At 40.7% G+C, this 23,003-nt stretch overlaps 1 protein-coding gene across 3 annotated transcripts; it reads right to left on the minus strand.

Moving 5' to 3' along the window:
- Window positions 1-896: 896 nt before the first annotated feature.
- Window positions 897-17,993, minus strand: LOC108677792. 3 transcript variants are annotated; one of them, XM_018166091.2, is made up of 9 exons: window positions 17,910-17,993; window positions 10,437-10,522; window positions 8,311-9,536; window positions 7,231-7,893; window positions 5,275-7,185; window positions 3,673-4,614; window positions 3,298-3,466; window positions 2,961-3,159; window positions 897-2,561 (listed from the first exon to the last, which is right to left on the minus strand). In XM_018166091.2, exons 3-9 carry the CDS (start codon window positions 9,517-9,519, stop codon window positions 1,109-1,111), a joined length of 6,546 nt encoding a protein of 2,181 aa, XP_018021580.1. In that variant the 5' UTR covers window positions 9,520-9,536; window positions 10,437-10,522; window positions 17,910-17,993; the 3' UTR covers window positions 897-1,108. The 3 variants fall into 3 exon arrangements, with proteins under 3 accessions (XP_018021580.1, XP_018021563.1, XP_018021570.1); XM_018166074.2 differs by having other exon boundaries at window positions 5,275-7,893; XM_018166081.2 differs by lacking the exon at window positions 17,910-17,993 and adding an exon at window positions 14,285-14,348 and having other exon boundaries at window positions 5,275-7,893.
- Between the last annotated feature and the right edge of the window lie 5,010 nt (window positions 17,994-23,003).

Raw genomic sequence — 23,003 nt, forward strand, 5'->3', positions numbered from 1 at the left:
GTGAAAAACACCAGGTCATTCAAAAGTTACAAAATTCAAATGCAAGTAACACATGCTTGCGTGGAAGTGATCGTCCACAAGACGATAGCCAACAAGCTGGCTGTACGGAGACCTCGAGATCTCTTCTGAAATGACGAACTCGTTCAAACAAAGAATTGTTTACTTTAATTCTCTACAGCACCTCCTTTAAAGTGAGAAGATAATGTTTCGCATGATTACATGACATTATGCCAAATGATAGCGGTTAAGTAGTTATTTGGGCGTACATGAAGCCTAGTGACCATAAATGAGCTATTCATTACATGACATCAATGCAAGCTAAATACCGTCTAGTCTATTGTAACGCATAGAACAAGGGCGATGAACATCTAAGGTGCAGGGGTCGTCAATTATATACCAATGACAGCTGAAGCTATAGATTGAATATTTCATAATGGGTATCTGTCTATTGCCACCAATGACGATACTCGATAATAGAGCCTAAGAATTAGAATAGTTGGGCTTAGCGGCAGGTATTCAAATTTCACGGCAGGTAACGAAGTGGAACTTCTATTTCAACTTGAAATATTATTCAAATATTTCTATTTTTCCGATAGATGAGTTTAAAAGACTCAACACAGGTGGCGGTTGAAAAATGTACACCGTCTCGCAGACAGCTGCATGTCGACACGGGACGATGTTGATTGTTGAGCTGTGGGTTTACGGCGTGTGCAGGCCGAGCGTTCAATTGACACGATGTTGGGGCGTCAAGAACATCAGCTGTTGATACCCAAACAAAAAATATTTGGAGCTGAATAATGAACAAAAATGAGAGTTGATAATTCAAACCAATACTCGAGATCGCGTTAAGAGCATCACACTGTAGATCCCGTAGAGGTAAATAAATCAAACGAGAGTGGTAGAACAAATCATAAACTTTTACTGAACTAAAACAAAGAAATTAAATGAAAAATTATCACACCGAAGGTGGGACTTTTTAAGGTAGGAAGGTCAGATGCATCAAGTATAGCCTAGACGAAAACAGCAAACTTAACAATAGCAGTAAATAATAACTTCAATTCACAGTATTTCTTTCATTACGCATAACAAACATGACTGATTGATCAGATCAAAAGTTTCCCAGTTCCTCGAGACTGGAATTGACTATCACAGATGTAAGAGGAGTTTCGTGGAGTATAGACTCGTCCTTCGTTAATCCTTCAATAGAAGTCGTCCAACTTTCCTCTCCATGTCCTCTGGAGAGCTGATCTTCAAGCGGCGACACTGGACTCAATGAACTTTTTATGGAAGCAGAGCATCGTGCAACCGAGCGTCGAGTATTACTCCCAACAAGAGTAGCACACATTTCATTATCAAGAGGGACGTTAGAGTAGGTGGCATCCACCGCGCATACTCGCACACACTCCTCCCGTATGCAAGGTGAAATTAGCTTCTCTTCTTTGAGAGGCTTGTTGTTTGGTGCTGCCTCTACTGCCTCACTGTCAGTGCAGCTTGACAGAACTGACAACGGATTGTGAAATTCTTTACTCGAAGATTCAACAAGCTTCGTGAACTTGATTAAAGTAGGGCCATCGGAATTCAGATCCATCTGGTATGACACGATCTTGTTAACTTTCTTGGGAACATTGCACAAGAAAGACGACATTGACAACGGGCGTCGATTACCGTTTTGAAATTTAGTAACATTGATCGTATCTTTTGTGCGAATTTCTTTTCGAGGAATTTCTAATTTTGCTGAATTAGAGGACTCTTCACAGCAGGTCGCTGGTAAAGAAAAAGATTCTGCACCTGTTAAAATTTTAACAAAGGGTTGCTCGGATTCTCCAATAGCTCCACTGTTACCATTATCATCCTGGTTTTGCTCAACCGGTAAACGATGCCCACCAACACATATACTGCGAGGAGAGTGCACAATACAGCGACGGCAAAATGAGCTCACGTTGGCCTTAACACCGCCTGATGCACATGAGCATTTAGCTTGGACAGCAGGAGACTCGCAAGGCTGGCACAAGGAACTCTGCTCTTTTTCCTGGCAATGAACAAAACAAATTTCATGCACATCATTGTCCAGTGAAGCCACACTAGAGCCTTGATCTAATGGATGTAATGCCTCAACCACTGCACTACATTCGAATGGATTGCATATCACTCCGATCTCATCTTCAGGATCATCAAGATCTGGAACCACGAAGTCGCGTGTAGAGGCTAACGAGTTCTCCTTACAAGGGGAGCAACCAGTGTTAGCATTAGCACACTCGTCTCGTCTCGGTATAGACTCGTGAGGATCAATAACATTACCGTTTCCCTCGTCAACTGTTCCTCCACTTGCCCTATTCTCACCCACAACGGCATTCATGGGTTCTTCACCTTCTCTTCTAGCGTCGAGATCATCAGCATCATTCTCTTGTTGGTCTCTAAGTTTTTCTTCTTCCTCCTCTTCCGCCATGAGCTGGTCGACCAACTCGCTGTAGTAGTGAGGTGAGCTCAAGTACTGCACGAGGCGCTCAGGTAGAGGTAGCAGCGCCAGTCTGTCGCGCCGTACGCTCTTGACGATCACGAACCTGGTCAAGTGGTGCAAAAATAACCGTTGTATTTATGACGCAAACCTGGTAGGATGACTTAATTTACGAACAAAAAGATCTGTCTCGCTCAAATTAGTTTGGCCTCCTGACTAAGAATTACTGTCATAATTTGAGGGATCAAAAAGTGCCGAACGTCACTACACCATAAACAATGTCTACTAGAGTTTAAAGATTAAACTATAAATTGTATGTAGCGACAACCCCTGATAATTTAATAATACGCAGCGAAAAGCACACCTTCAGAGATGTTGAACTGTGACTGTCTCTCAATCCATGTCAGATAAGTAGCTTTGAATTGTCTGTATTTCTTCCATGAACAAAACAAATCAACATATTTGAGAACTCATGGTCATTAATAAAAAACGGACATATTCGTACCTGCAAAGATGCTGGAGACTCTGGACGCGTCTGTATCTGCTGACAGGATGCAGAAGCTGCACTCTCCTCGGCCCCAGCACCGGCCGGCGATGCAGGAAGAACAGATAACGGCCAGAGCGCGAGTGCTCGATGGCGCTCTCGATGAACTCCACGATGGTCTGGCTCTTGAATTTCGTAAAACCGCCGAACGAAAAGTTTCCTGCGCCAAAATATATTTATCCGTTCAACTCGCGTACGTTTCCCACTCTGCGCCTACTTCATGTTTACCAGAAAACCACAGTAAGTGACGCAAAGACAATTACATACCATAAAGACTTAAGAATGTAATAAACCTCACCCTGATCATGCTCAATGCGGACGTGTCTCGTGAGGCCGTTGAGCTTGAACGTGAGACTGAAAATATAGTGATCGTCAGAGGAGTCTCTCACGATGAACGATCCGTCCGGCTCGTTGCTCACGATCTTCTCTGCAGCTTTGCCACTAATGGGTCCCCAATACCAGCCATACTGCAACATGACAAAATGTATTACCAATAGATAAATACAGCGTTTTGAATCGATAATTATTAGAGTTTATAGTGACAAACAATCCAAGTGAATCCAGATGTAATCGGCCTGTTGATACTAGGTTAGACGCTAAATCAGTAGAAGGAATATTTCACATCCTGTGAAAAGATATAGAATTTTGAATTGTTTCTGTTGCAAAAACTCACATCTTTGACTTTCTCAATCATGGAAGCAAAATGGCATCCATCTTCCCCAAGCCGCTCGTTTCTATTAGGAAGGGCATCGTCAGCAGCTTCAGTACCGCTTGAATTTCTGAGAAGAGGAGTAGACACGTTGACGTCGGCCGGATGGGAAGGAGTAACAGCCACAGCTGAAAGTATAGCCTGAGGAAGGGGTGGAGGGATGGGAGGATGAGGAGGTGATGTCGTGCCATTAGACTTCGGAGGTAGAGGAGGCAGAGTTCGATGATTTTGTGGTCCCTGAGGAGATCGGCTTTCGATGGCATTCAGATCGGCAGAAATGTGAGCCGTCGTAGCGGTAATCAGAGGAGGCAGTGTAGGACCAACCGCAGCACCATCAGTCAGAACCTCGAGAGTTTCCTTTTCTATACCCTCGAAAGGGGGCAACATAGAGTCGGGAGCTTCACTGCACCCTCTTGTGACAGACAAATGAGATTCTCCAGAAGGAAGTCTTGCAGGTGCACGAGTGAATGCCGAATAGTTGGAGTGATTGAGGAGGTCAGAAGGATTTGGAGGAAGTAGAGGCGAGGGTTTTGAGGCAACGCAGATGTCATCAGCATTACCGCAACCGGCTTCACTTGCTAACACGTTAGAAACACCTGTTCTTATTTCGCTCTTTTCACTCGACCCAACAGAGAGAAATGAGAATATATTGTAGCGAAGATTACTCAGGAAGCTCCGCTTCTTCTCTTCTGGAGCCAAAGAAGCAACAGAATCGGACGCCACATAAACACCTTCTCTGGACTCACTGGAATGATCTTCCTTGCGCTGGCACCAGCGCATACCAACGAACGGAAGAAGCCGACACAGACTGCGATGTTCGTGCTTGTCCTTACGGGACATCCGCTTCGTGCTCTTCCCGTTGCCGCTTGGCAAGTCGCTGGCTATCACATCTGCTCCATTATCTTCCTAAAATGAGAAAAATATATAAGTGTAACTTCAATTGAAATAGGCAACATAATCGATTATACAGAGCGATTCACGGAAATTTCCTGAGTTGAAAGCTCTATATAAAAGAACTTGTAAAGAAATAATTACAATATAAATGTTATTGAAAAAGACACCTGAATTTCTGTATCATTTAGTTTCAAAAATAACATCGGAGAAATGACGGCCCCCATTGTCGATGCATTCAGTTAGTCGATTTTCAAAGTTCCGTTCAACTCGCTGAAGCGTACTGACGGGTATGTTGGCGATGGCTTGGCATATGTTGTTCTTCAAATGAGGTAGGGTCCTGGGACAGTCATTGCAAACAGTTTATTTAAGATGATTCCATGAAAAATCACGCGTAGCCAAATCGGGCCGGCCAAACAAGGTTCGCCTTCACAGCAAACGCACACTGCTCACTTGTCCAATGCATAGCGACAATTGACTAGGCGGGACACAAAACTTCATGACCTTGCCTTTCATATGACATACTCCCCCGCACTTTTTCCACATTTTACTGCCGGGCGAGAAATGCAAATCAGGAAGTTTTCGTAATCACCCTGTATTTCTGAAAATACAGAAGTTATTAACAAATTATGATGAGAATGTAAAAGCAATTTTCTGGAATACAAATAAACTTACCTTGGATTTCAGAAGAAGATTCTGCTCATGCTGTATGTCAGGTGAAGGCATGAGGCTGGTGCAATGAGCTGTACCAACGTTACGTACGAAACTTTCCTTTGATTGTACAAAGTCAGTTGTTTCACAGACCCTCAATGTATGTTTCTTCGACAAAAATTTGCGGTGTTTCTTCTTCTCATTGGTCTCTTGTTTAGTTGAAGTAAGTCTGGGTTGAACGGATCGAGTGAACGACTCATTAGCTGCAATACCTAGAGGCGCATTCCCTGAGCCAGCAATGGTCGGGGAATCTAGCAAAGGCAAACCGACGTTGAGCGTGGAACTCGCGACGCGGTGCTTACGATGACTCAAACGTCGCGGTTGCGTGGCGATCACTGCACGAGGCTGTACAATTGTCGTCTCCTCTATGGAGTCAACAGGCTGGGAGTAAACTTCAGCCGGGTCTGAAGCAAGTGCATTACAGCGGGACAACCTCTTACTTGCTCTACTCTCAAGCAGCATTTTGCTCGCTCGTTGACGGCCAGATGATCTTCTTCGAGTTCTAATCCGACGTTTCTTCTTTTGACTAGAATTAAAATGAATGTCAGCTAATGCTCTGCCAAAACGAGCTGGTTTGCGTGAAGATGGTCCACTGTACTCTGAAGTATCCAAATCTCTAGGATATAAATCTTCCTCGTCACAACACGCATTAGTCCCTTTACATCCCTGGGGGTACTCCACTTGAGGCGACGGCGAGGCAGCTAAGAGAAAAGCATTACCCGATTCACTAGAACGAAATTCTCCCTCAATTTTTACTTTCTCTTCCAATGAAGACACATTAGTTTCTAGTTCGCTAAACCCATCGTGTAAACCATCAACAGATTTAAAACTTTCAAAGCTCGCCCGGGGTGATGGTAAACGAGTACCAGTTAATGAGAGAGAATTGGATGATGTTGGGCGTACTGGGTTATGAACCTTACAAGCAGACATGTTCGAGTCTGCGGAAGAAGCATCAATGCCATTGGCTGGATGAAGCGAAGGAAAAGATCGACTATCAAGCGAAGTTATTAAACCTCGAACACTGGATTTACGAGCAGTAGAACAGACATCGGTACGCGCCTTACTTTCCGAGACAGGTTCACTTTTATGTCCACTTCTCTTCACGTCACTTTGCGACCCTGTTCCAAACTTACACTTGACAGATCCTGTTACCAAATTTGATTGAATAGTTCTAAGTACTTCCAATTCAGTTGAAGACCTGGAACGGTGCATTTCAAAATCACAAGTTTTATTGACTTTTTCAGACTTCTCAAAGGTTTGAGATGGGTGTTCTGTACTTAAAAGTAAATGACCTAATGATCTTGATGACCAGCTAAAATCTCGGTTACAATTTTCACCAGTAAAGCAATCGGAATGAACTGCCGCCCGACAAGGAACACTTCTGAAATAACTGGCATAAGAACTATGTTTAGCATTTTCTACAGTTATTGCTTTATCATAGTAATGATCTGATGAAATTGAACGCTTTCTACAACGTTCATTGCAGTAACAATTCATCGCAAAATGAGACGAGGTTGGGAAATGTAGTTCTTCGAAAACCTGCTTCACAATTGCTGCAGACAAGGCAGATGCATAACCAGAGATATGAGAGGACATTCTCATTGCATAGACAGGTTCATTGATAGCATTTAAGCTTTCACGAAGTACCTCATTATTTAAATGAGAACAAGAAAACTGAACCGAGCCAGGATGGGATTTCTGTTCACTGCGGATTTCACTAAAAGTTAACGATCGTTGGTTCTGCAATGTAGGGAATACACAACCGCTGTGCTGATTAATAGGCATAGTAACAAGATGCAAATTAACTGGTGAAATACAGTCACGCTCATATTTAGAGGTATGTGTTTTTTCTCGGCCATTTAGTGGTGATTTTCCTGAGAAATAAGAGTGCACGTCCAATTTTGGCTTGTTCAAAGAAGTAGGGCGAAATATCCTAACATTTTCATCTTTGCAGTCTTTAGCAGACATCGTGAAATTTTGTGCGTTGAGATAACCACTTGTGCTAGTGACTTGAAATGTGTAGCTCCGACAGACGTTTGCCAAGGTATGAACTCCATTATTAACATTTAATGAATTGAAATCACGACGCACACCGTCATTTATTTTACGAGCGCATTTAGAGTTCGACAAAATTTTATCATTAGCATTTGCAAGCACGCAGTCATTTTCGTATAGATTGAATTGTTGTACTTCTTGTCCATTAACATCAATCAAGACGTCACACGATCCTACATTGGGAAAACGTCTGATTGTTTCCGTAAACTTCAGTGCTTCGTCGATGTAAGAATCTTCCAGCGTCGCCGAATCGGTATCAGTTTGCAGGAAGCCTCTTGGCTGGGATTCGTAGTTGCCATATGGTGCAGAGTTAGATTTATTCAATTTCATCATTTCACGGCTGCACGGCAGAATATCTTTCTTGAGAGTCGAGTGGTAATTGACGGGACGTGACTGCTGGAGTGCAGGGCTGGCCAGACAACATTGCATTGAAGTGACGTCGACCGCCGGTCCGTCCACAGACGCGCCGTCAGACTCCAACGAACCAAGCCACTGACTGCTGTCGCTGCTGTAGCTCACCGTACCCATCTGTGTCGTAGTATTAATATTCAATACAAAGTTCAAATCATGAAATTTCTTTCAAAACATGGTTTTTGTCTGTACAACAATTATTAATACTACATAAATAAATCTACTGTAATTTTGCACGTCATTTCACATCGCGTTGGCAGAAAAAACAAATATTCACACCAAAATTAAAGCTTTAAAAACTATTCAAATGAAACCCTTTTTTAGACGCAGTATTAATCAATCAAATGAATACTTACTGAAAAAAAGTGTGCTGATACAAGATTACATTCTTTAAATAACTCCAATTTTGTGTAAAATAGATACAAAATTTGAAAACGGTTCTACGTAATGAAATGAATTGAGCGCTCAACATCAAGACATGGAAGTCGAGAGAGATCAGACATCATCACAAAGACAAATAGAACCTAAGCTCACCGTGACTCGTCTGCTCGCCGCAAGGCAGAGGCTAACATCATCTTCAGTGGGGCCACACGAGGCAATCCCCGAGTCCTGCGAGCCCTGACCGTGCAGTCCGGAGTTCAGGGGAAGCTGAGGCGATTGTGGGGATACTTGGGTGGAGGGAAAGGCACGAGGGACGTTGCCAGCAGGATTTTGGAACATCACTCCAGAATTATTGAGATCTTGACTGAACAAAATAGAGGTCGTTCCGTGTTCTGTGTGATTGGTAGGCACGAGATAGTATCTAGAATTATTCAAGACAGGACTGATCGTCCCAGGATCTGAGTGGCGGAGCTTTATAATTTCACTGACAGAACTCTTCATCATTAGCGGCTCTTCTGGCGGTTTCGAGTGATGTTTGCCGCCGGAATAAACAGAATATGAACTTCGTTTAGATGGAAATTCGTCCTCGTTAATGAAGTCTTCTTGAGAAGCAGAGCTAATGAAAAGCTCATCTTCTCTTGCGATTGCGACAGACATGCTAGAGGTTGACCCAAACATACCCAAGCAATCATTATTTTCAAGAGGTTCAGTGACGTGGCGTTCAAGCTTAGCATCTGCATACTGACCACAGTCTTTTTCTCTTACGAATTTATGGGCTGATGACCAAAGTTCATTGTGGTCATGTAGAGAGGCTCGCTCACCATCAACAGCACGACCAGATGGATAGCATTGTTGATAGTCAGATACGTCCTTATATGCCAATACGCGGGGACAAGTAACAGTGTCTTCTTCAGAAGACATGAAACACGCCAGATCGCTACTGGAGCAAGAGTTTTTTGAATGATTTAAAAGTTTTGCATGATCGACGGAGCTGCTTGGGGTCGCATGAGATGGGCTCGGTGTACAAATATCGTTACTTCTTATTCGAACTGAGTGCAGGGCTTCCAACGAAGATGTAAACGAATTGTGTAACGAGCCCGGCGAACTGAAAGGAGCAAAGAAGTCATCAGGCGAACAACTAGACGATGAGCGATGGGATGAATCTAACGAATGAGATGAACTAAGAGGTGAGAGTGGTGGAGCTGAAGAACATGGTTCCGAGAGCGGCCGCAGTGACGGTATGGAGGTCTGGTCAGGGGAAGGAGAGCGACTGGCCTGACAGCTGCGGGATGAGCCAAGGCAGCCAGGAAGCAGTGGCGAGACCGCTTCGTCCAGCGCCCCAGCAGCGACTGGTGTCGTCATGGTTCCTGCATCCGCGTCTGAAATGAGACGTATCACTGATACACACGTGCGACGCTAATAAACTATCGAATAGTAAAATGAAATTATCCAGAAATTCACGTATTAATAAGGTACCACAGAAAAAGGTAACTGCGACAACAGATGTTTTTTTTACAGATTACCAACGACACCGTAATCGAGATTAACATCGGTCATGATAAGATGCATACTTTTACCACTTCAAATATATCATATTAATGTATATACTCCCAATACAGTAGAATCGGTAACCTCTTATTCACAGAAATTTCTGCTTGTGCGAATGTCCAAAACCGAACACAAAGTAGAAACCAGATTCTATTTTTTTTTCACGCCAATTCAACTCATTAAATTACAGGGAGCTTCATGGAGACACAAGAAGAAGCCATGTTCTCGTCAGCGACGGCGGAGGGCAAAGGCATCGAGGTCATGACGATGAAGAAGAAGAGCTACGATGCAGCCAGTCATTAAGAGACCATGATAGACTTAGAGCGTCGCGCCACACGCGAACTGCACATCGCAGCTGCTTCGTGAGCGACGCATGCACTACGGTAGTTGGAGCTCAAGCGATGTCATGCAGAGTAAGTAATTTGACCGCAGTGACCATTTTATATCAAAAGCTAATTAGAATGTGCCGAACACGTGTGGTGTACCTATAATATTATTTGAGAATAAAATGACATGGGTGATGAAGGATGAACATGAAAATATTAGAAGGATGAACATAATATTATTTGCTAATAAAATGGCATGACTGATGAAGGATGAATATAACAACCACTTCAATGTTAAGCATCAATCAGAACTCCTGTATGCAGCGAATAAGTAATCGTATTTGTGTGATGAAAAAAAAAACAATAATTAGAAACTCAATGAACAATAGAGCCACGGGAATTTACCGATTGTTTTGAAGCGAGTGAACTAGACAACGCACAGGACTTCCACGTCAGGAGCAGACGCTCTGTCTGCCGCCATGTTGTTCAGTCTGAAATAATATAAATAATTATAATTCAATCTTGACACGAAATCAGGGAAATCTACTCTGTGTAACCATACGTTTTAAAAGTGTTACGGTACTAAGTCTGTATTAATCATTATTATTACGAATCAAGTAAAACAGCTTCATTTAACTTCAACACGAGTTACAGAATAAAGCTCAGTGAATGTACATTTTGACAGCGTTAATGATCGATCAAATGCGAGTCTAGCAGATGCATTCTCATCCAGATAATTTAATTCGTTGATAACAAGTAAGATAAACAACCAAATAGATTGGCACACGGGAGAACAGGCACCAGAATACAGCACATCCAAATCATCAACCAACCCGGTGAAGTACTTGTAACGAATTGAGTACATCCTCCGTACAAAACATAACTCTTACGGGAACAAACTTTTTACCGAATTACGCTTCAACCATTTCCATTCAAATGAGAAGACGATCGTTTCAAAAAAGCAAACCATTTCATCCCTCTGAATACATAGCCCGAATGACAAAGCACTTTTCTGGCCAGAGACAGCGACGGCTATAACACACATTACCTAATTTATGAAACAAATAGAGAGGCAGAATATGAATAATAGGGCTTCTTTGTTGCAAGGCGCGCCTGCAGAGAGGTTATGAGCGGCAGAGCAGAGGGTAGAGCGCGGCAGAGCAGAGGGCAGAGCAGAGGGCAGAGCAGAGGGTAGAGCGCGGCAGAGCAGAGGGCAGAGCGCGGTAGAGCAGAGGGTAGAGCGCGGAAGAGCAGAGGGCAGAGCGCGGCAGAACAAAGGGCAGAGCAGAGGGCAGAGCAGAGGGTAGAGCGCGGCAGAGCAGAGGGCAGAGNAGAGCACAGCAGAGCAGAGGGCAGAGCACAGCAGAGGGCAGAGCCTGATTGCAGCGCAAGGTAAACTCGGAGGGCGGCTGATGGCGCGTCGACACGCAGGACAAGACCGCCTCCTCGAGTCATCGGGCGAGAGAAGAACAAGCTTAGGGGAGAGTGAATAGGAATGGGCGAGAAAAGGAGGAAATAGCGAGACTTAACGACTGAGAGGATAACCGATACTCAGGGAGTGAGGGACTAACCAACACTCAGAGAGTGAGGGACTAACCAATACTCAGGGAGTGAGGGACTAACCAATACTCAGGGAGTGAGGGACTAACCAATACTCAGGGAGTGAGGGACTAACCAATACTCAGGGAGTGAGGGACTAACCAATACTCAGGGAGTGAGGGACTAACCAATACTCAGGGAGTGAGGGACTAACCAATACTCAGGGAGTGAGGGACTAACCAATACTCAGGGAGTGAGGGACTAACCAATACTCAGGGAGTGAGGGACTAACCAATACTCAGGGAGTGAGGGACTAACCAATACTCAGGGAGTGAGGGACTAACCAATACTCAGGGAGTGAGGGACTAACCAATACTCAGGGAGTGAGGGACTAACCAATACTCAGGGAGTGAGGGACTAACCAATACTCAGGGAGTGAGGGACTAACCAATACTCAGGGAGTGAGGGACTAACCAATACTCAGGGAGAGAGGGACTAACCAATTCTCAGGGAGTGAAAGACTAACCAATTCTCAGGGAGTGAGGGACTAACCAATATTCTGTCCAAGACTAATGAATTGCGTCTTGTTAGAATCGTTCAACAATATTTCAGTATAACCTTTAGATCATAAAAATATAACGACGTTGTGCGAATCTCTTCAAGGAGTAGAACTTTGGAAAGCATGCAAATTAGAGGTAATGCAGTAGCCGTCATATAGGCATTGAACATTGAACGAAGCCGAGACTTCGCTAGAGCGCGGGCGGAATGCTGACAAAGCATCAAGAACTTTAATTTAAAATATTTTTGGGGCGCAATAAACGTCGAGTTAAATTCTCATTTCATAACAGAGCAGTGAGCAATGTTATATAAAAATGATCAACGTAATATTAACTGAAATATTACCAGCATCAGACCCCTGGCCAACAGCAGCAGACCCCTGGCCAACAGCAGCAACCTGACCCTTAGATCAGCAGCAGAACATCACTGCGAGGCCGCGCAATTACCGAGATCAATGCAAGGCAGTTTGTGGGCACACTAGCCGGCTTAGCGCCCAACATCACGCTTGTGTAACTCGGCAGCCACGAATAGCGTTACTGCCCGACGCACTGATAGCTACAGATGTTAAAATAACGCTTGTAACTCGGCAGCCACGAATAGCGTTACTGCCGGACGCACTGATAGCTACAGATGTTAACATAACGCTTGTAACTAAGCAGCCACGAATAGCGTTACTGCCGGACGCACTGATAGCTACAGACGGCTGAGACCAAGCAACCTACACCTGTACTCATCAGCGAGCTGTGAACAAAACACTCACAAACGAGGCACGAACAACTCACACTCACAAACGAGGCACGAACAACTCACACTCACAAACGAGTCATAGCGCAACTGTTAGTACGGTAAATGTCCTATTTATACTCGAAAATAATTCAGATTCCACTGCACACCAAATATACTGAAAGAAACTGCCTTCAACAGGTATCCACAGGTAAGAACAAAACCAACTCCCGACCTTTCTCAAACCGATTAATTCTATCAAGGGCAGTCTATCTATACGCTTTGAAATAACGTTTTGGAAGCTGGCCGACAGAGCGGCATGTTTGTCCGATGGAATAACCGAGATGAAGTGCAAATATCAGCGATATGGAAGCAACTGGAAGGGGAGAAATGCCATCGCATCTCCCCTTTAGAGCCGCAAAGCGCAGCGCAGTGAGGACGACGCGGAACTGAAGAATTTAAATGCGGTACAGATTTGACAGCGAGGTCACAAGCGGGGAAAACTTGCGAGGTATGAAAATTACGAAATGTGGATCTGTTTCTCAATTACGGCGCGGCCGGGAGGATTGAAATCGAATTTTGTTCAAAATTATTGCATTTTGTCATGACTATGAGGCACATCGGACGAGAATGTATGCGCTAATACATCATAATTGAAAATTAGCAAAAGCTATGCCAAAAAACATACAAGAAGTAGCAACTCCCAGGTGTGTAAGGTAGCAATTGGTCTGACAAGAGTTTATCCGTAATTATAGAACGAATTATTAGACGTCAGAAAGCAAATCGAATTAATTCATCCCGCTCTATTCATGTTTAAGTACTAATACAGATGGTACTTGAATAGCATGAATGCGTGACCAGCGATAAGAGGTAGGGAGGATGAGACGCTAAAAGCGAGAGCACGCAAGGATGCAAAACAAAAGAAGAGCTGATCGATAAAGAGAGAAGTAATCGCTTTAAAACTGCAAGGAAGATAATGAAAAAAATAAACGCTCCTCTAGCTGACTGCTTGTGAAAGAAAAATGCACGCATAAAGGAGAGTGATTGCCGTAGGGTACAGAGGCATGTTGAACGTTGCAGATAGAAGGACTTCGCAAATATAAACAAATTGGAGAAATGGTTTAAATCGCATGCTTATGTTCTGTAGGGAATAAACAGCGACTCATATATAATAGAAATTGCATATTAAGCATTCATGGTTCAACTTATAAAGGAATAAATTTCATCAATGTTAACCCCAATGGAAACAAACTGTGAAAATTACGTATATGGTTAATCGGAAAAGTTGTCCAAAAGAAAAATGAAGTGGGAATTTTGTCAGTTAAAAATACCTACGATTTTGAAAGATATACTAAGATATAATCACAAAATAACATATATAGGTACTAAAATATACTAAAATAATCAGATCGATGTCCGTTAATGTTACTCACCGGTCAGAAAATATGCGGTCAAACGAACTACAAATTGTGAATCGACTTCTGTTTTTTATATTGATCGAAGTCTCTGAAGTACTTTTTCACGAAACGAAGAAATATTGTTAAATAAGATCACATTAACTGTAAAAAAAAATTACCTATGTAGTCCGGGCATCAACAATAGTGCAATGCGCACTTCTTTACTCGAGCGGACTATGAACTGGACCTGATGCAGGTCAACTTAGAGGAAAAGGAACTAAACATCAAATTATCACAGCAAACATATTTTCTTTAACGAAGTCTCTCTGCTCAAAATGAAAATAGAAAAGCCCGAATGACAAACTGCGATCGAAATCGTTTGGTATCTTCAAACGGAAGAATACGCAGTTACATTTCTAGTTACTTAAAATAAAACATCCGACAATCAAGAGGAACATCGACGGCTAACACAATGTAACTGGATCACAAATCCTCATGTATACAAACATGATAACGTTATCTACTGAAAATTTCCGCACCAAATCCGGCGTTAAAATCATGAAACAGTAAATCAGACAGTCAAGAATCTCAGATCATCACCATAAATCATGCTTGGCATTTCAGTGGTCCTCAATGTCTTGCTATCTCAACAGGTTGCGGAAGTAAAGGATTTTACATCCAAGTAAAGAGAAGAATGGGTGCCGAATCATTCATGTCAAGAAATACTGACAAGTAATGCATTATGTTCTAATGTCAAGAGTATGACATGGTTAATCAGGAATCATGGTTACACATTCATGTCGTAATATTAAGAGTATGTCATGGTTAATCAGGAATCATGGTTACGCATTCATGTCGTAACATCAAGAGTATGACATGGTTAATCAGGAATCATGGTTACACATTCATGTCGTAATATCAAGAGTATGTCATGGTTAATCAGGAATCATGGTTACACATTCATGTCGTAATGTTGAGAATGCGTGATTGGCAAAACGCAAGAAAGCATGGTTGAGTCGACTGTAGAAATAACTCAAAATTCACGTTTGAAACACAACCTGTCATTTGCTGTCATGCAACCGGAAATCACTTTTTTTACAGCTTGAGATGTGTATAATATTCGTTGAGAAATCTAACCGATATTATTTATCCAGAAGAAGAACTTAACTGTGAACGAGATTCCTTCGAGATGAGTGTTAGCCGCGAGAAACTAGGCCCTTGATGAGCGCGTAAACAAAGAATGGACAAGGCGTGAGCAGAGTCAAAATTTTTATAGTGCTTTAAGGTGAATGAGGACGCAAGAGCAGCTACCGTGTTAGAGGAGCGGGTCCCTTCATTTTCATAGCTTACACAATCGTAAAAGCCAACCAACCACCACAACTGATCATAAGAATTAAAGCCTGACAATAAGGATCAAGTAAGAGTTGATTATGGAGCAGCAACACGGCCAGCAACTGAACACACACACGCGCGTCGCGCTCGGCAGCGAGTACGGCTCTGACCGAGCAGTGATGCCAGCCTTCCTGAGCTGGCGGTGCCACTGCGATTGTGTGTAGTACGCCAGCGGTGAGGGGCGCAGGTTTACCCTCTTCACATATCATTAATAGGCTTATTATTGCCACTATTATACACTCAGTAACTCATAAGTCTACAGAGGACGAAGGAATTATTGATATTTTTAATATATTTAAAGTAAGACGCGAATAGACTCGGTCTAAATTGTGCAAAGCATTCGCAGAGGAAGGAGTTTGGGAGGGGGGGAGGAGGTTAGGGGGAACGCTACGTGGGTTATCAGGTGCCAGAGGCCGCTAGAAAAAATTCTATAAATCTACCGTGATCACTGAACAGCGCTTGATTTCTATACCAAATAGTTCATTTGTTGGACGAATAGGGTCGAACAAAAAGAATTACTTTATAGTCAAGTAGCAAGGAGGTGAAGATACCGAAGACTTGCGGCAGCCTGCACAACGCCTGCAGATTTATTGACGTGAATTATTCACAAGCACGGGAGTACGAGAGTGGGGGGCAACATTGAGGGGGCGAGAGACCAACAAGAGAGGGGGAGGAGGAATTTATAAAGAGCAGCAGTGTGACCATAGAATATCTATTGCGTATTGAAAGTCAGTCGGGAAACCCTAATTCCTAGAATCAAAACTGGTTTCAATAACGACCTGACAATCCGCTGTGAATACTTCGAGACCCAAAGCTAAAAACTGTTTAGACCGTAAAAACCTCTATGAGCGTGTAATGCTCAATGAGAGTTGTGCGCTACAACTGTTTGGTATAAAAGCATCAAGTTCTTATAGTTACACTGAACAAGCGCACATGGAACGTCGGCAGGTGGACTTAGTTAAACGTGAAATCAACGTCCGAATTATGGAATGTAGCTTTACTTAAACTACCTACTTCATACATCGCAAACTACAAGTGAACGCCACTCATGTTCTGTACCGACCATCAAATGGCAGATAGGTGACCCGACTTCACAATTTTCTTTTGTCTTCCGCTCATCATTCTAATTTTAAAGTGCCAAAATTAGAATGTTAGAAAATTAGAATAGTGCCAAAATTAGAAATTAAGTAACCACAATATTACAGTAGTAGGTGCGCATCATAATATTTTTCTCTAACCAAAATTAGAAATTTAGAGTGCCAAAATTGCCTCCATTTGAGTGTTATTCTAAGTTTCGAATTTCATGTCCATGTTTTCAGAAAGAGACAATCTGGGCACAACTGTACATAGACGACTCACCATGTTAATTAAAACATTTTTTTCCATAATGATGTATAGCTACCACAATTGTGATGCAGCTGACTAGAATAACTTATTACCTACTTCATTATAAGAATCGGGGACATGAGATTAATCATAACAAAACGCATCATAAAAATTTGCCACATGCACTACATGAGCAGAACTGACGGCATCTATTGCAGTCGTAGGCGCGAAACTACTGCTTCTTGCGCCAAATCTCTACATCAATAAAACAAAAAGAACGAAATTCAAATGGTTGCAATTTGGATTATTGTAACTTTTAACTAGTAGCTTCATTAAACAGTAAACAAATATTGATCGAACATCAACTGCGAACACGAAGGCTAAAAGATTGCTTTAATTTGTCCAGTTATGCAATCATTAACTGAAAACATGAATGATGGAAGATTGTTTGGATTTGTCAAGCAATGCAATCATCAACTGAAAACATGAATGATGGAAGATTGCTTTAATTTGTCCAGCTATGCAATCATCAAATGAAAACATGAATGATGGAAGATTGCTTGGATTTTTTAAGCAATGCAATCATCAACTGAAAACACGAATGATGGAAGATTGCTTAGATTTGTCAAGCAATGCAATCGTCAACTGGTAAAACACAAATGATGGAAGATTGCTAGTATTTGTCAAGCAACACAATCAACTGAAAACATGAATGATGGAAGATTGTTTGGATTGTATACAACGCAATAATTAACTCATCCTGCCTTTGATTTTAGATTCCAGTATAATTTTAATAATTGAATACTGCAAGACAACTAGAAGCTCGTCAGGATCTTTCAATGTAATTTCAGGCAAGAAATATATTAGTTTTTATTGCTGAGCTCAGCATAAAAGGCAACAAGTATTTCAAAATACTTGCAAAGGATACATGCAATATACTCACCTAACTGGAAACATTTGTCCAACAGTAGCAGACACCACAGTAAATCTTATTATAAAATTTTTTCATGCACTGATGCAACAATCTGAAAAAAAAAACAGGACAAATTTCATCTGCAAAATCCAAGGTTTTGGTCAAAGGCTCAAAGCAGCATCATAGTGAAATATTTTTACCATCAAAAATAACTAATAATAGGTAACTCTGTTTGTTTTTAATTTTTTCCTAAACTAATAACAGGAATATTAAAGGTATAAATAGATATACTTGATACAAGTTGTTGAAAGTTTCAAGACAGCAATAGCATCAAACTGTGAAATAGTTTATAATGGTGTCACACCTGCAAGCCAGATCAGATGATTTTGTCTTGACAATACCAGGAAACATTGATAGTGGACTCATTTAGAAGATACCGCATACCTATATTTATTCATTGCATTTCACATTTGACCAATTCTTCATAGGAGTAAATTGTTAGAAATTTTTTAATAATAAAAATATCTAGATCAAGTTCTCAATAGTCAATGACAGTTAGGATGCATTGATGCTAACTTGCTACTTGGCAGATTGGGCACTATACTTGGTACTTCTCAATAAAAACAAAAAAAATTGATTTGTTAAAAACAAAAAAAAAAAATTTCAATCCCCTCGAAATTGTGAATAGATAGGTTTTTATGCACTATTACTTGTAAATTTAGGTTATACGTAATTGTGTTCTGTGCTTTCAATTGTATTGTGACTTTCTATGTATATTCTAGATTCTACGAACTGACGATGGAGCTGGACTCCGAAACGTTTTCTATAAAGATATGAATTTTTGTGGACTATTCTTTGCTTTTAAATTTTTAGTCAACTTGCGATTTAAGTAAATAAGTGATATTAATAATTTAAAAACAAAATAATACTGTCGCAAGTCCAGAACCACAATTTTCAGAGTTATCTTACCACATAAATTTTTGTAATAGTTTACAACTTACCATGAAAAACTACACAATTTACATATGAAAAGCCACTTGACAATCTGCACTCAACTAACTGCTTGTCAAAATATCAATAAAACTATACCTATTACACTGGCCAGAACTACAAAATGTAGGGTTTAATACATAATAGGTAACTCTGTTTGTTTTTAATTTTTTCCTAAACTAATAACAGGAATATTAAAGGTATAAATAGATATACTTGATACAAGTTGTTGAAAGCTTCAAGAAAGTAATAATAGCATCAAACTGTGAAATAGTTTATGATGGTGTCACACCTGCAAGCCAGATCAGATCTTTTTGTCTTGACAATACCAGGAAAAATTGTGTTGGTTAATTCACTCATCTACTTTGAACAGAGAAAGGTAATTATCAGAATTATTTTTAGAATATTTTTTCCTTTTGAGGTAATTTTTTCAACATAATTGAATCAAATGATCTAAATGTGGTGTCAAAATAATTTTTTATTACTTTTTTATTCAATTAATCAATAATGTAATAAATAGTAATAAATGTTCAATAATAGATGATAAGAAAAAATGAAGCGTAAAACAACCATGGCCACAGGACTGGAAAATATTCAATTTTTGAGGCACAATTAGAGCTTTCCTCCCATTCTTGGAGCTGAAAGATTTCCACCCATTGGGGGAAAATTCAGTGAATGAGACAAAAATGTCAGTGCTTGCAGTCAATCTCACCCAATTTTACTGCCCTTGCTCAACTTATTTCTACAAAAAGGAAATGACATTTTTGCCTGCAATTTTAAAAAATGACTCGTAAATAATAGTTTTTGCCAGCAATTTCATTGTTGTGAAATTTGGCCCACTATTCTAAAGGCATTTCCCCCAAGTTGGCCACAAGACAAATTACCGCCTCTCTAATTATTACCAAAAGAATACAATCAAGCCACACAATTCCAAACTCATTTAAAAAATGTCACTTCAGAGTTGTAATATTTTAGTAATAAGTAGGAATTGTCCAATCTGGCATGGCCATTGTAGGGTAAGAAATGACTGGTCCATTTCAGTGACTCTGATTGAACTGTATCAAAATTGATAGTGGACTCTTTTAGAAGATTTATATTTATTCATTGCATTTCATATTTGACCAATTCTTCATAGGAATAAATTGTTAGAAATTTTTTTGATAATCAACATATTCAGATCAAGTTCTCAACAATCAATGACGGTTAAGACGCGTTGATGCTAACTTGCTACCTATTTACATATGAAAAGATACTTGACAATCTGCACTCAACTAACTGCTTGTCAAAATATCAATAAAACTATACCTATTACACTGGCCAGAACTACAAAATGTAGGGTTTAATACCACAAAATAATTACTAACTAGGTACCTATCAAGTTAGTTTAGATTTTTCTAGAAAATTAAAATTTAGGAAATCACAAGTGCAACCTTAGTAGCATTAAAATTAGAATTTTTTGTTTGTTTCCAATTCTAAAAAAAATCGTGTTTATCAAAGATGGGACTGGCAGCATAAGTATGGTAAGGTGGCCAGCCAAATGACAATTTCAAGCAATTTTTTCTTTTAATGTGGGCAAAAACAACTGTTTCATGGTTAGTAGTTTTAAACAAGTGCAGCAAAAATGTGGCAATTTTTCACTGAAGAAATTAGTGAAAGTAAAAGTGAATGGGTGGATTGCATTCACAGCTATTTTGGCCTCATTCATTATGATTCATGGTTGGCTTTCGCAAGTTTTGCCAGATTTTCCAGTTTGGATAGCAAGTAAGGCAACAGGCCTGATCACTCTTAATCCCAACAAGTCATGTGGACTAGATGGCTTCCACCCCAGATTACTCAAGAGTTAGCAACCATCCTAGCCGGCCCTAAGCCATCATTTTTTTCTTTTTAAACTTTGAACAAAGGGATCTTGCTGGCTGACTGGAATGGAAAGAAGCTCAAGTGACACCTTTGTTCAAAAAAGGTGACAAAAGCTGCCCGGGCAACTATCGCCCTGTCAGTTTGACAAGTGTCATTTGCAAGATAATGGAATCTGTTGTTAGGGATCAATTGATGGAGCATTTGAATGTTAATGATGTCTTATTAGACTGTCAACATGGCTTTATTGCCTGTAGATCCTGCACCACTAACCTCTTGTCTACTCTGAATGAATGGACCTGCCTGCTGGATGAAAGGGAGCCAGTAGATGCAGTGTACCTCAATTTTGCCAAGGCATTTGACAGTGTCCCACACAAGCAACTGTTGCAAAAAATTGAAGTCTTTGGGAATTGTGAGTAATGTACTCAAATTGATCACAGATTTTCTAGTAGGGAGACAATGTGTCAGTTTTAATGGGATCGTATCAGACTAGGCTTCAGTGTGCAGCAGCGCGCCACAAGGAAGCGTTTTTGGGCCTGTTTTATTTGTTGCGTTTATAAAAGATCTGCCAGAAGCTGTGTCTAGTGTGTGCTCTATGTATGCTGACAACACAAAAGTTTATAGTACAGTGAAGAATACATTGCAAAAAGTACAGTTACAAGGTGATCTTGACAGGCTGGTTGACTGGGCTGATAAGTGGCAGCTGCATCTTAACGCTGACAAATGGAAAAAAATTCACCTTGGCAAGAATGATGAACAGCAAGATTACAGTATGAGAAAACATGGTTGCAACAAAAGAGTGATGATGTTGAAGTCGACAATGGAAAAATACTTAGGAGTTATTGTCGACAATAAGCTGAAATTTTCTAAGCATATTGAAGCTCAAGTAAATAAAGCCAATCAATGACTTGGACTGATCAGACGCTCTTACAAGTACATAGATACTGAAGCGATGAAGCTGTTGTTTGTCACAGTCATGCATCCAAACCTAGAGTTTGGAAATGCAGTGTGGTCAGGTCACCAAAACTAGAAAAAGACAAAAATTTTGTCAAGAGTGTTCAAAGACATGCAACAAGGATAATTCCGGGATTAAAAGGCAAGCCTTATTAAGAAAGATTGAAAATTATGAAGCTTCCAAGCCTCCATTAGACATCTGCATGGTGACCTCATTGAAGTATACAAGCCACTGTGCAGAGAGTGGATGAATATTGCAAGACCTTTGGTGACGCTTCAGTAGCAAAATTTACACCTTCAGAAGATCTTGGCGGCACAGATCTCGCATTTATTATATTTGACAGTCTTCAGCCAACTATTTAAAAAAAAGTAAGGTTTCCTATATGTTGGATAGATCAGGATGCAGTGAAGCTTGTCCGGAAATCAGTTGCGAGGAGTTCCCGCCAAAAAAATGTAAACATCAAGCTTACGATTACGTAGTTGCAGTCACATTAGACTGAATAGAGTGGTCAGACTNGAACACATGGAACTAAAACAAAGCTTAATATAAAGGAAAAACTAGAGAAGTGACGGAATTACCTACGATGTCGGAATATACCGCGTTTACCCTAAGTTCCAAAGGCTGGCACCTGGGCCCTGGAGTCCTAGTGAATCAAATCTTGAAAAGTAATCAAATCTGCAACAGGCCATGGGCCCATCATCCCATGGGCCTATTTCTCCAGTGCCAACACTTCTCTTCCATTCTATTCTAATAGGCAATTTATCATTAGTCATAGGTACTCAGATACCTACTCCATCATGCATCATCCACCTTAAAAAAAGACCTTACAAGTTACAGACAGGACACTGCATGCATATTGATTATTAATAGATACTTTGATAGCATTATTTATTTAGAATTATCCTAGTTTTCAAAAATAGTCCAAAGTCCAAACCAATGTGACGCAAGTCACAACCTCACAAGACACATCAGTATTCAGTAGTTAGTACTGGATTCATTCCACGTTATTTTTATTCTGCCATTTATGATAACAGGTGCTATAATAATGGCATAATGCTCTATCAGTCATTACTCCATGTCCATGTACTGTGTAGGTATTTTAGCCTTAAGGTACCTACTCACTACTACCTAACCTAGCCTCTAGCCTGAGAGTTAAATTAGACATTTAGGCCTAACACATCCATTTTATAAACTTGGTGCTGCTCTAGGTAGTAGTAAAGTTTTGAATTTGAGAGAAGTTTGATTCAATAAAAAAATCGTGTAATACGATAGCCAATTAGATATCATATAGTTTTTGCTCAATATTTATTACTATCTTGGGAAGC

The sequence above is a fragment of the Hyalella azteca genome, unplaced genomic scaffold, assembly GCF_000764305.2.
Source record: "Hyalella azteca isolate HAZT.00-mixed unplaced genomic scaffold, Hazt_2.0.2 contig6974, whole genome shotgun sequence".
NCBI lineage: Eukaryota > Metazoa > Arthropoda > Malacostraca > Amphipoda > Hyalellidae > Hyalella > Hyalella azteca.

What these genes read in the sequence shown, in the direction of transcription:
- LOC108677792 (XM_018166074.2), bottom strand. Translation starts at nt 9,519, where the DNA reads ATGACGACACCAGTCGCTGCTGGGGCGCTGGACGAAGCGGTCTCGCCA. An exon ending in ATCTTCTTCTGAAATCCAAG is followed by an intron (nt 4,615 to 5,274) that starts GTAAGTTTATTT and finishes TTCTCATTTTAG; the next exon opens with GAAGATAATGGAGCAGATGT. An exon ending in CCGCATTGAGCATGATCAGG is followed by an intron (nt 3,160 to 3,297) that starts GTGAGGTTTATT and finishes ATTTTGGCGCAG; the next exon opens with GAAACTTTTCGTTCGGCGGT.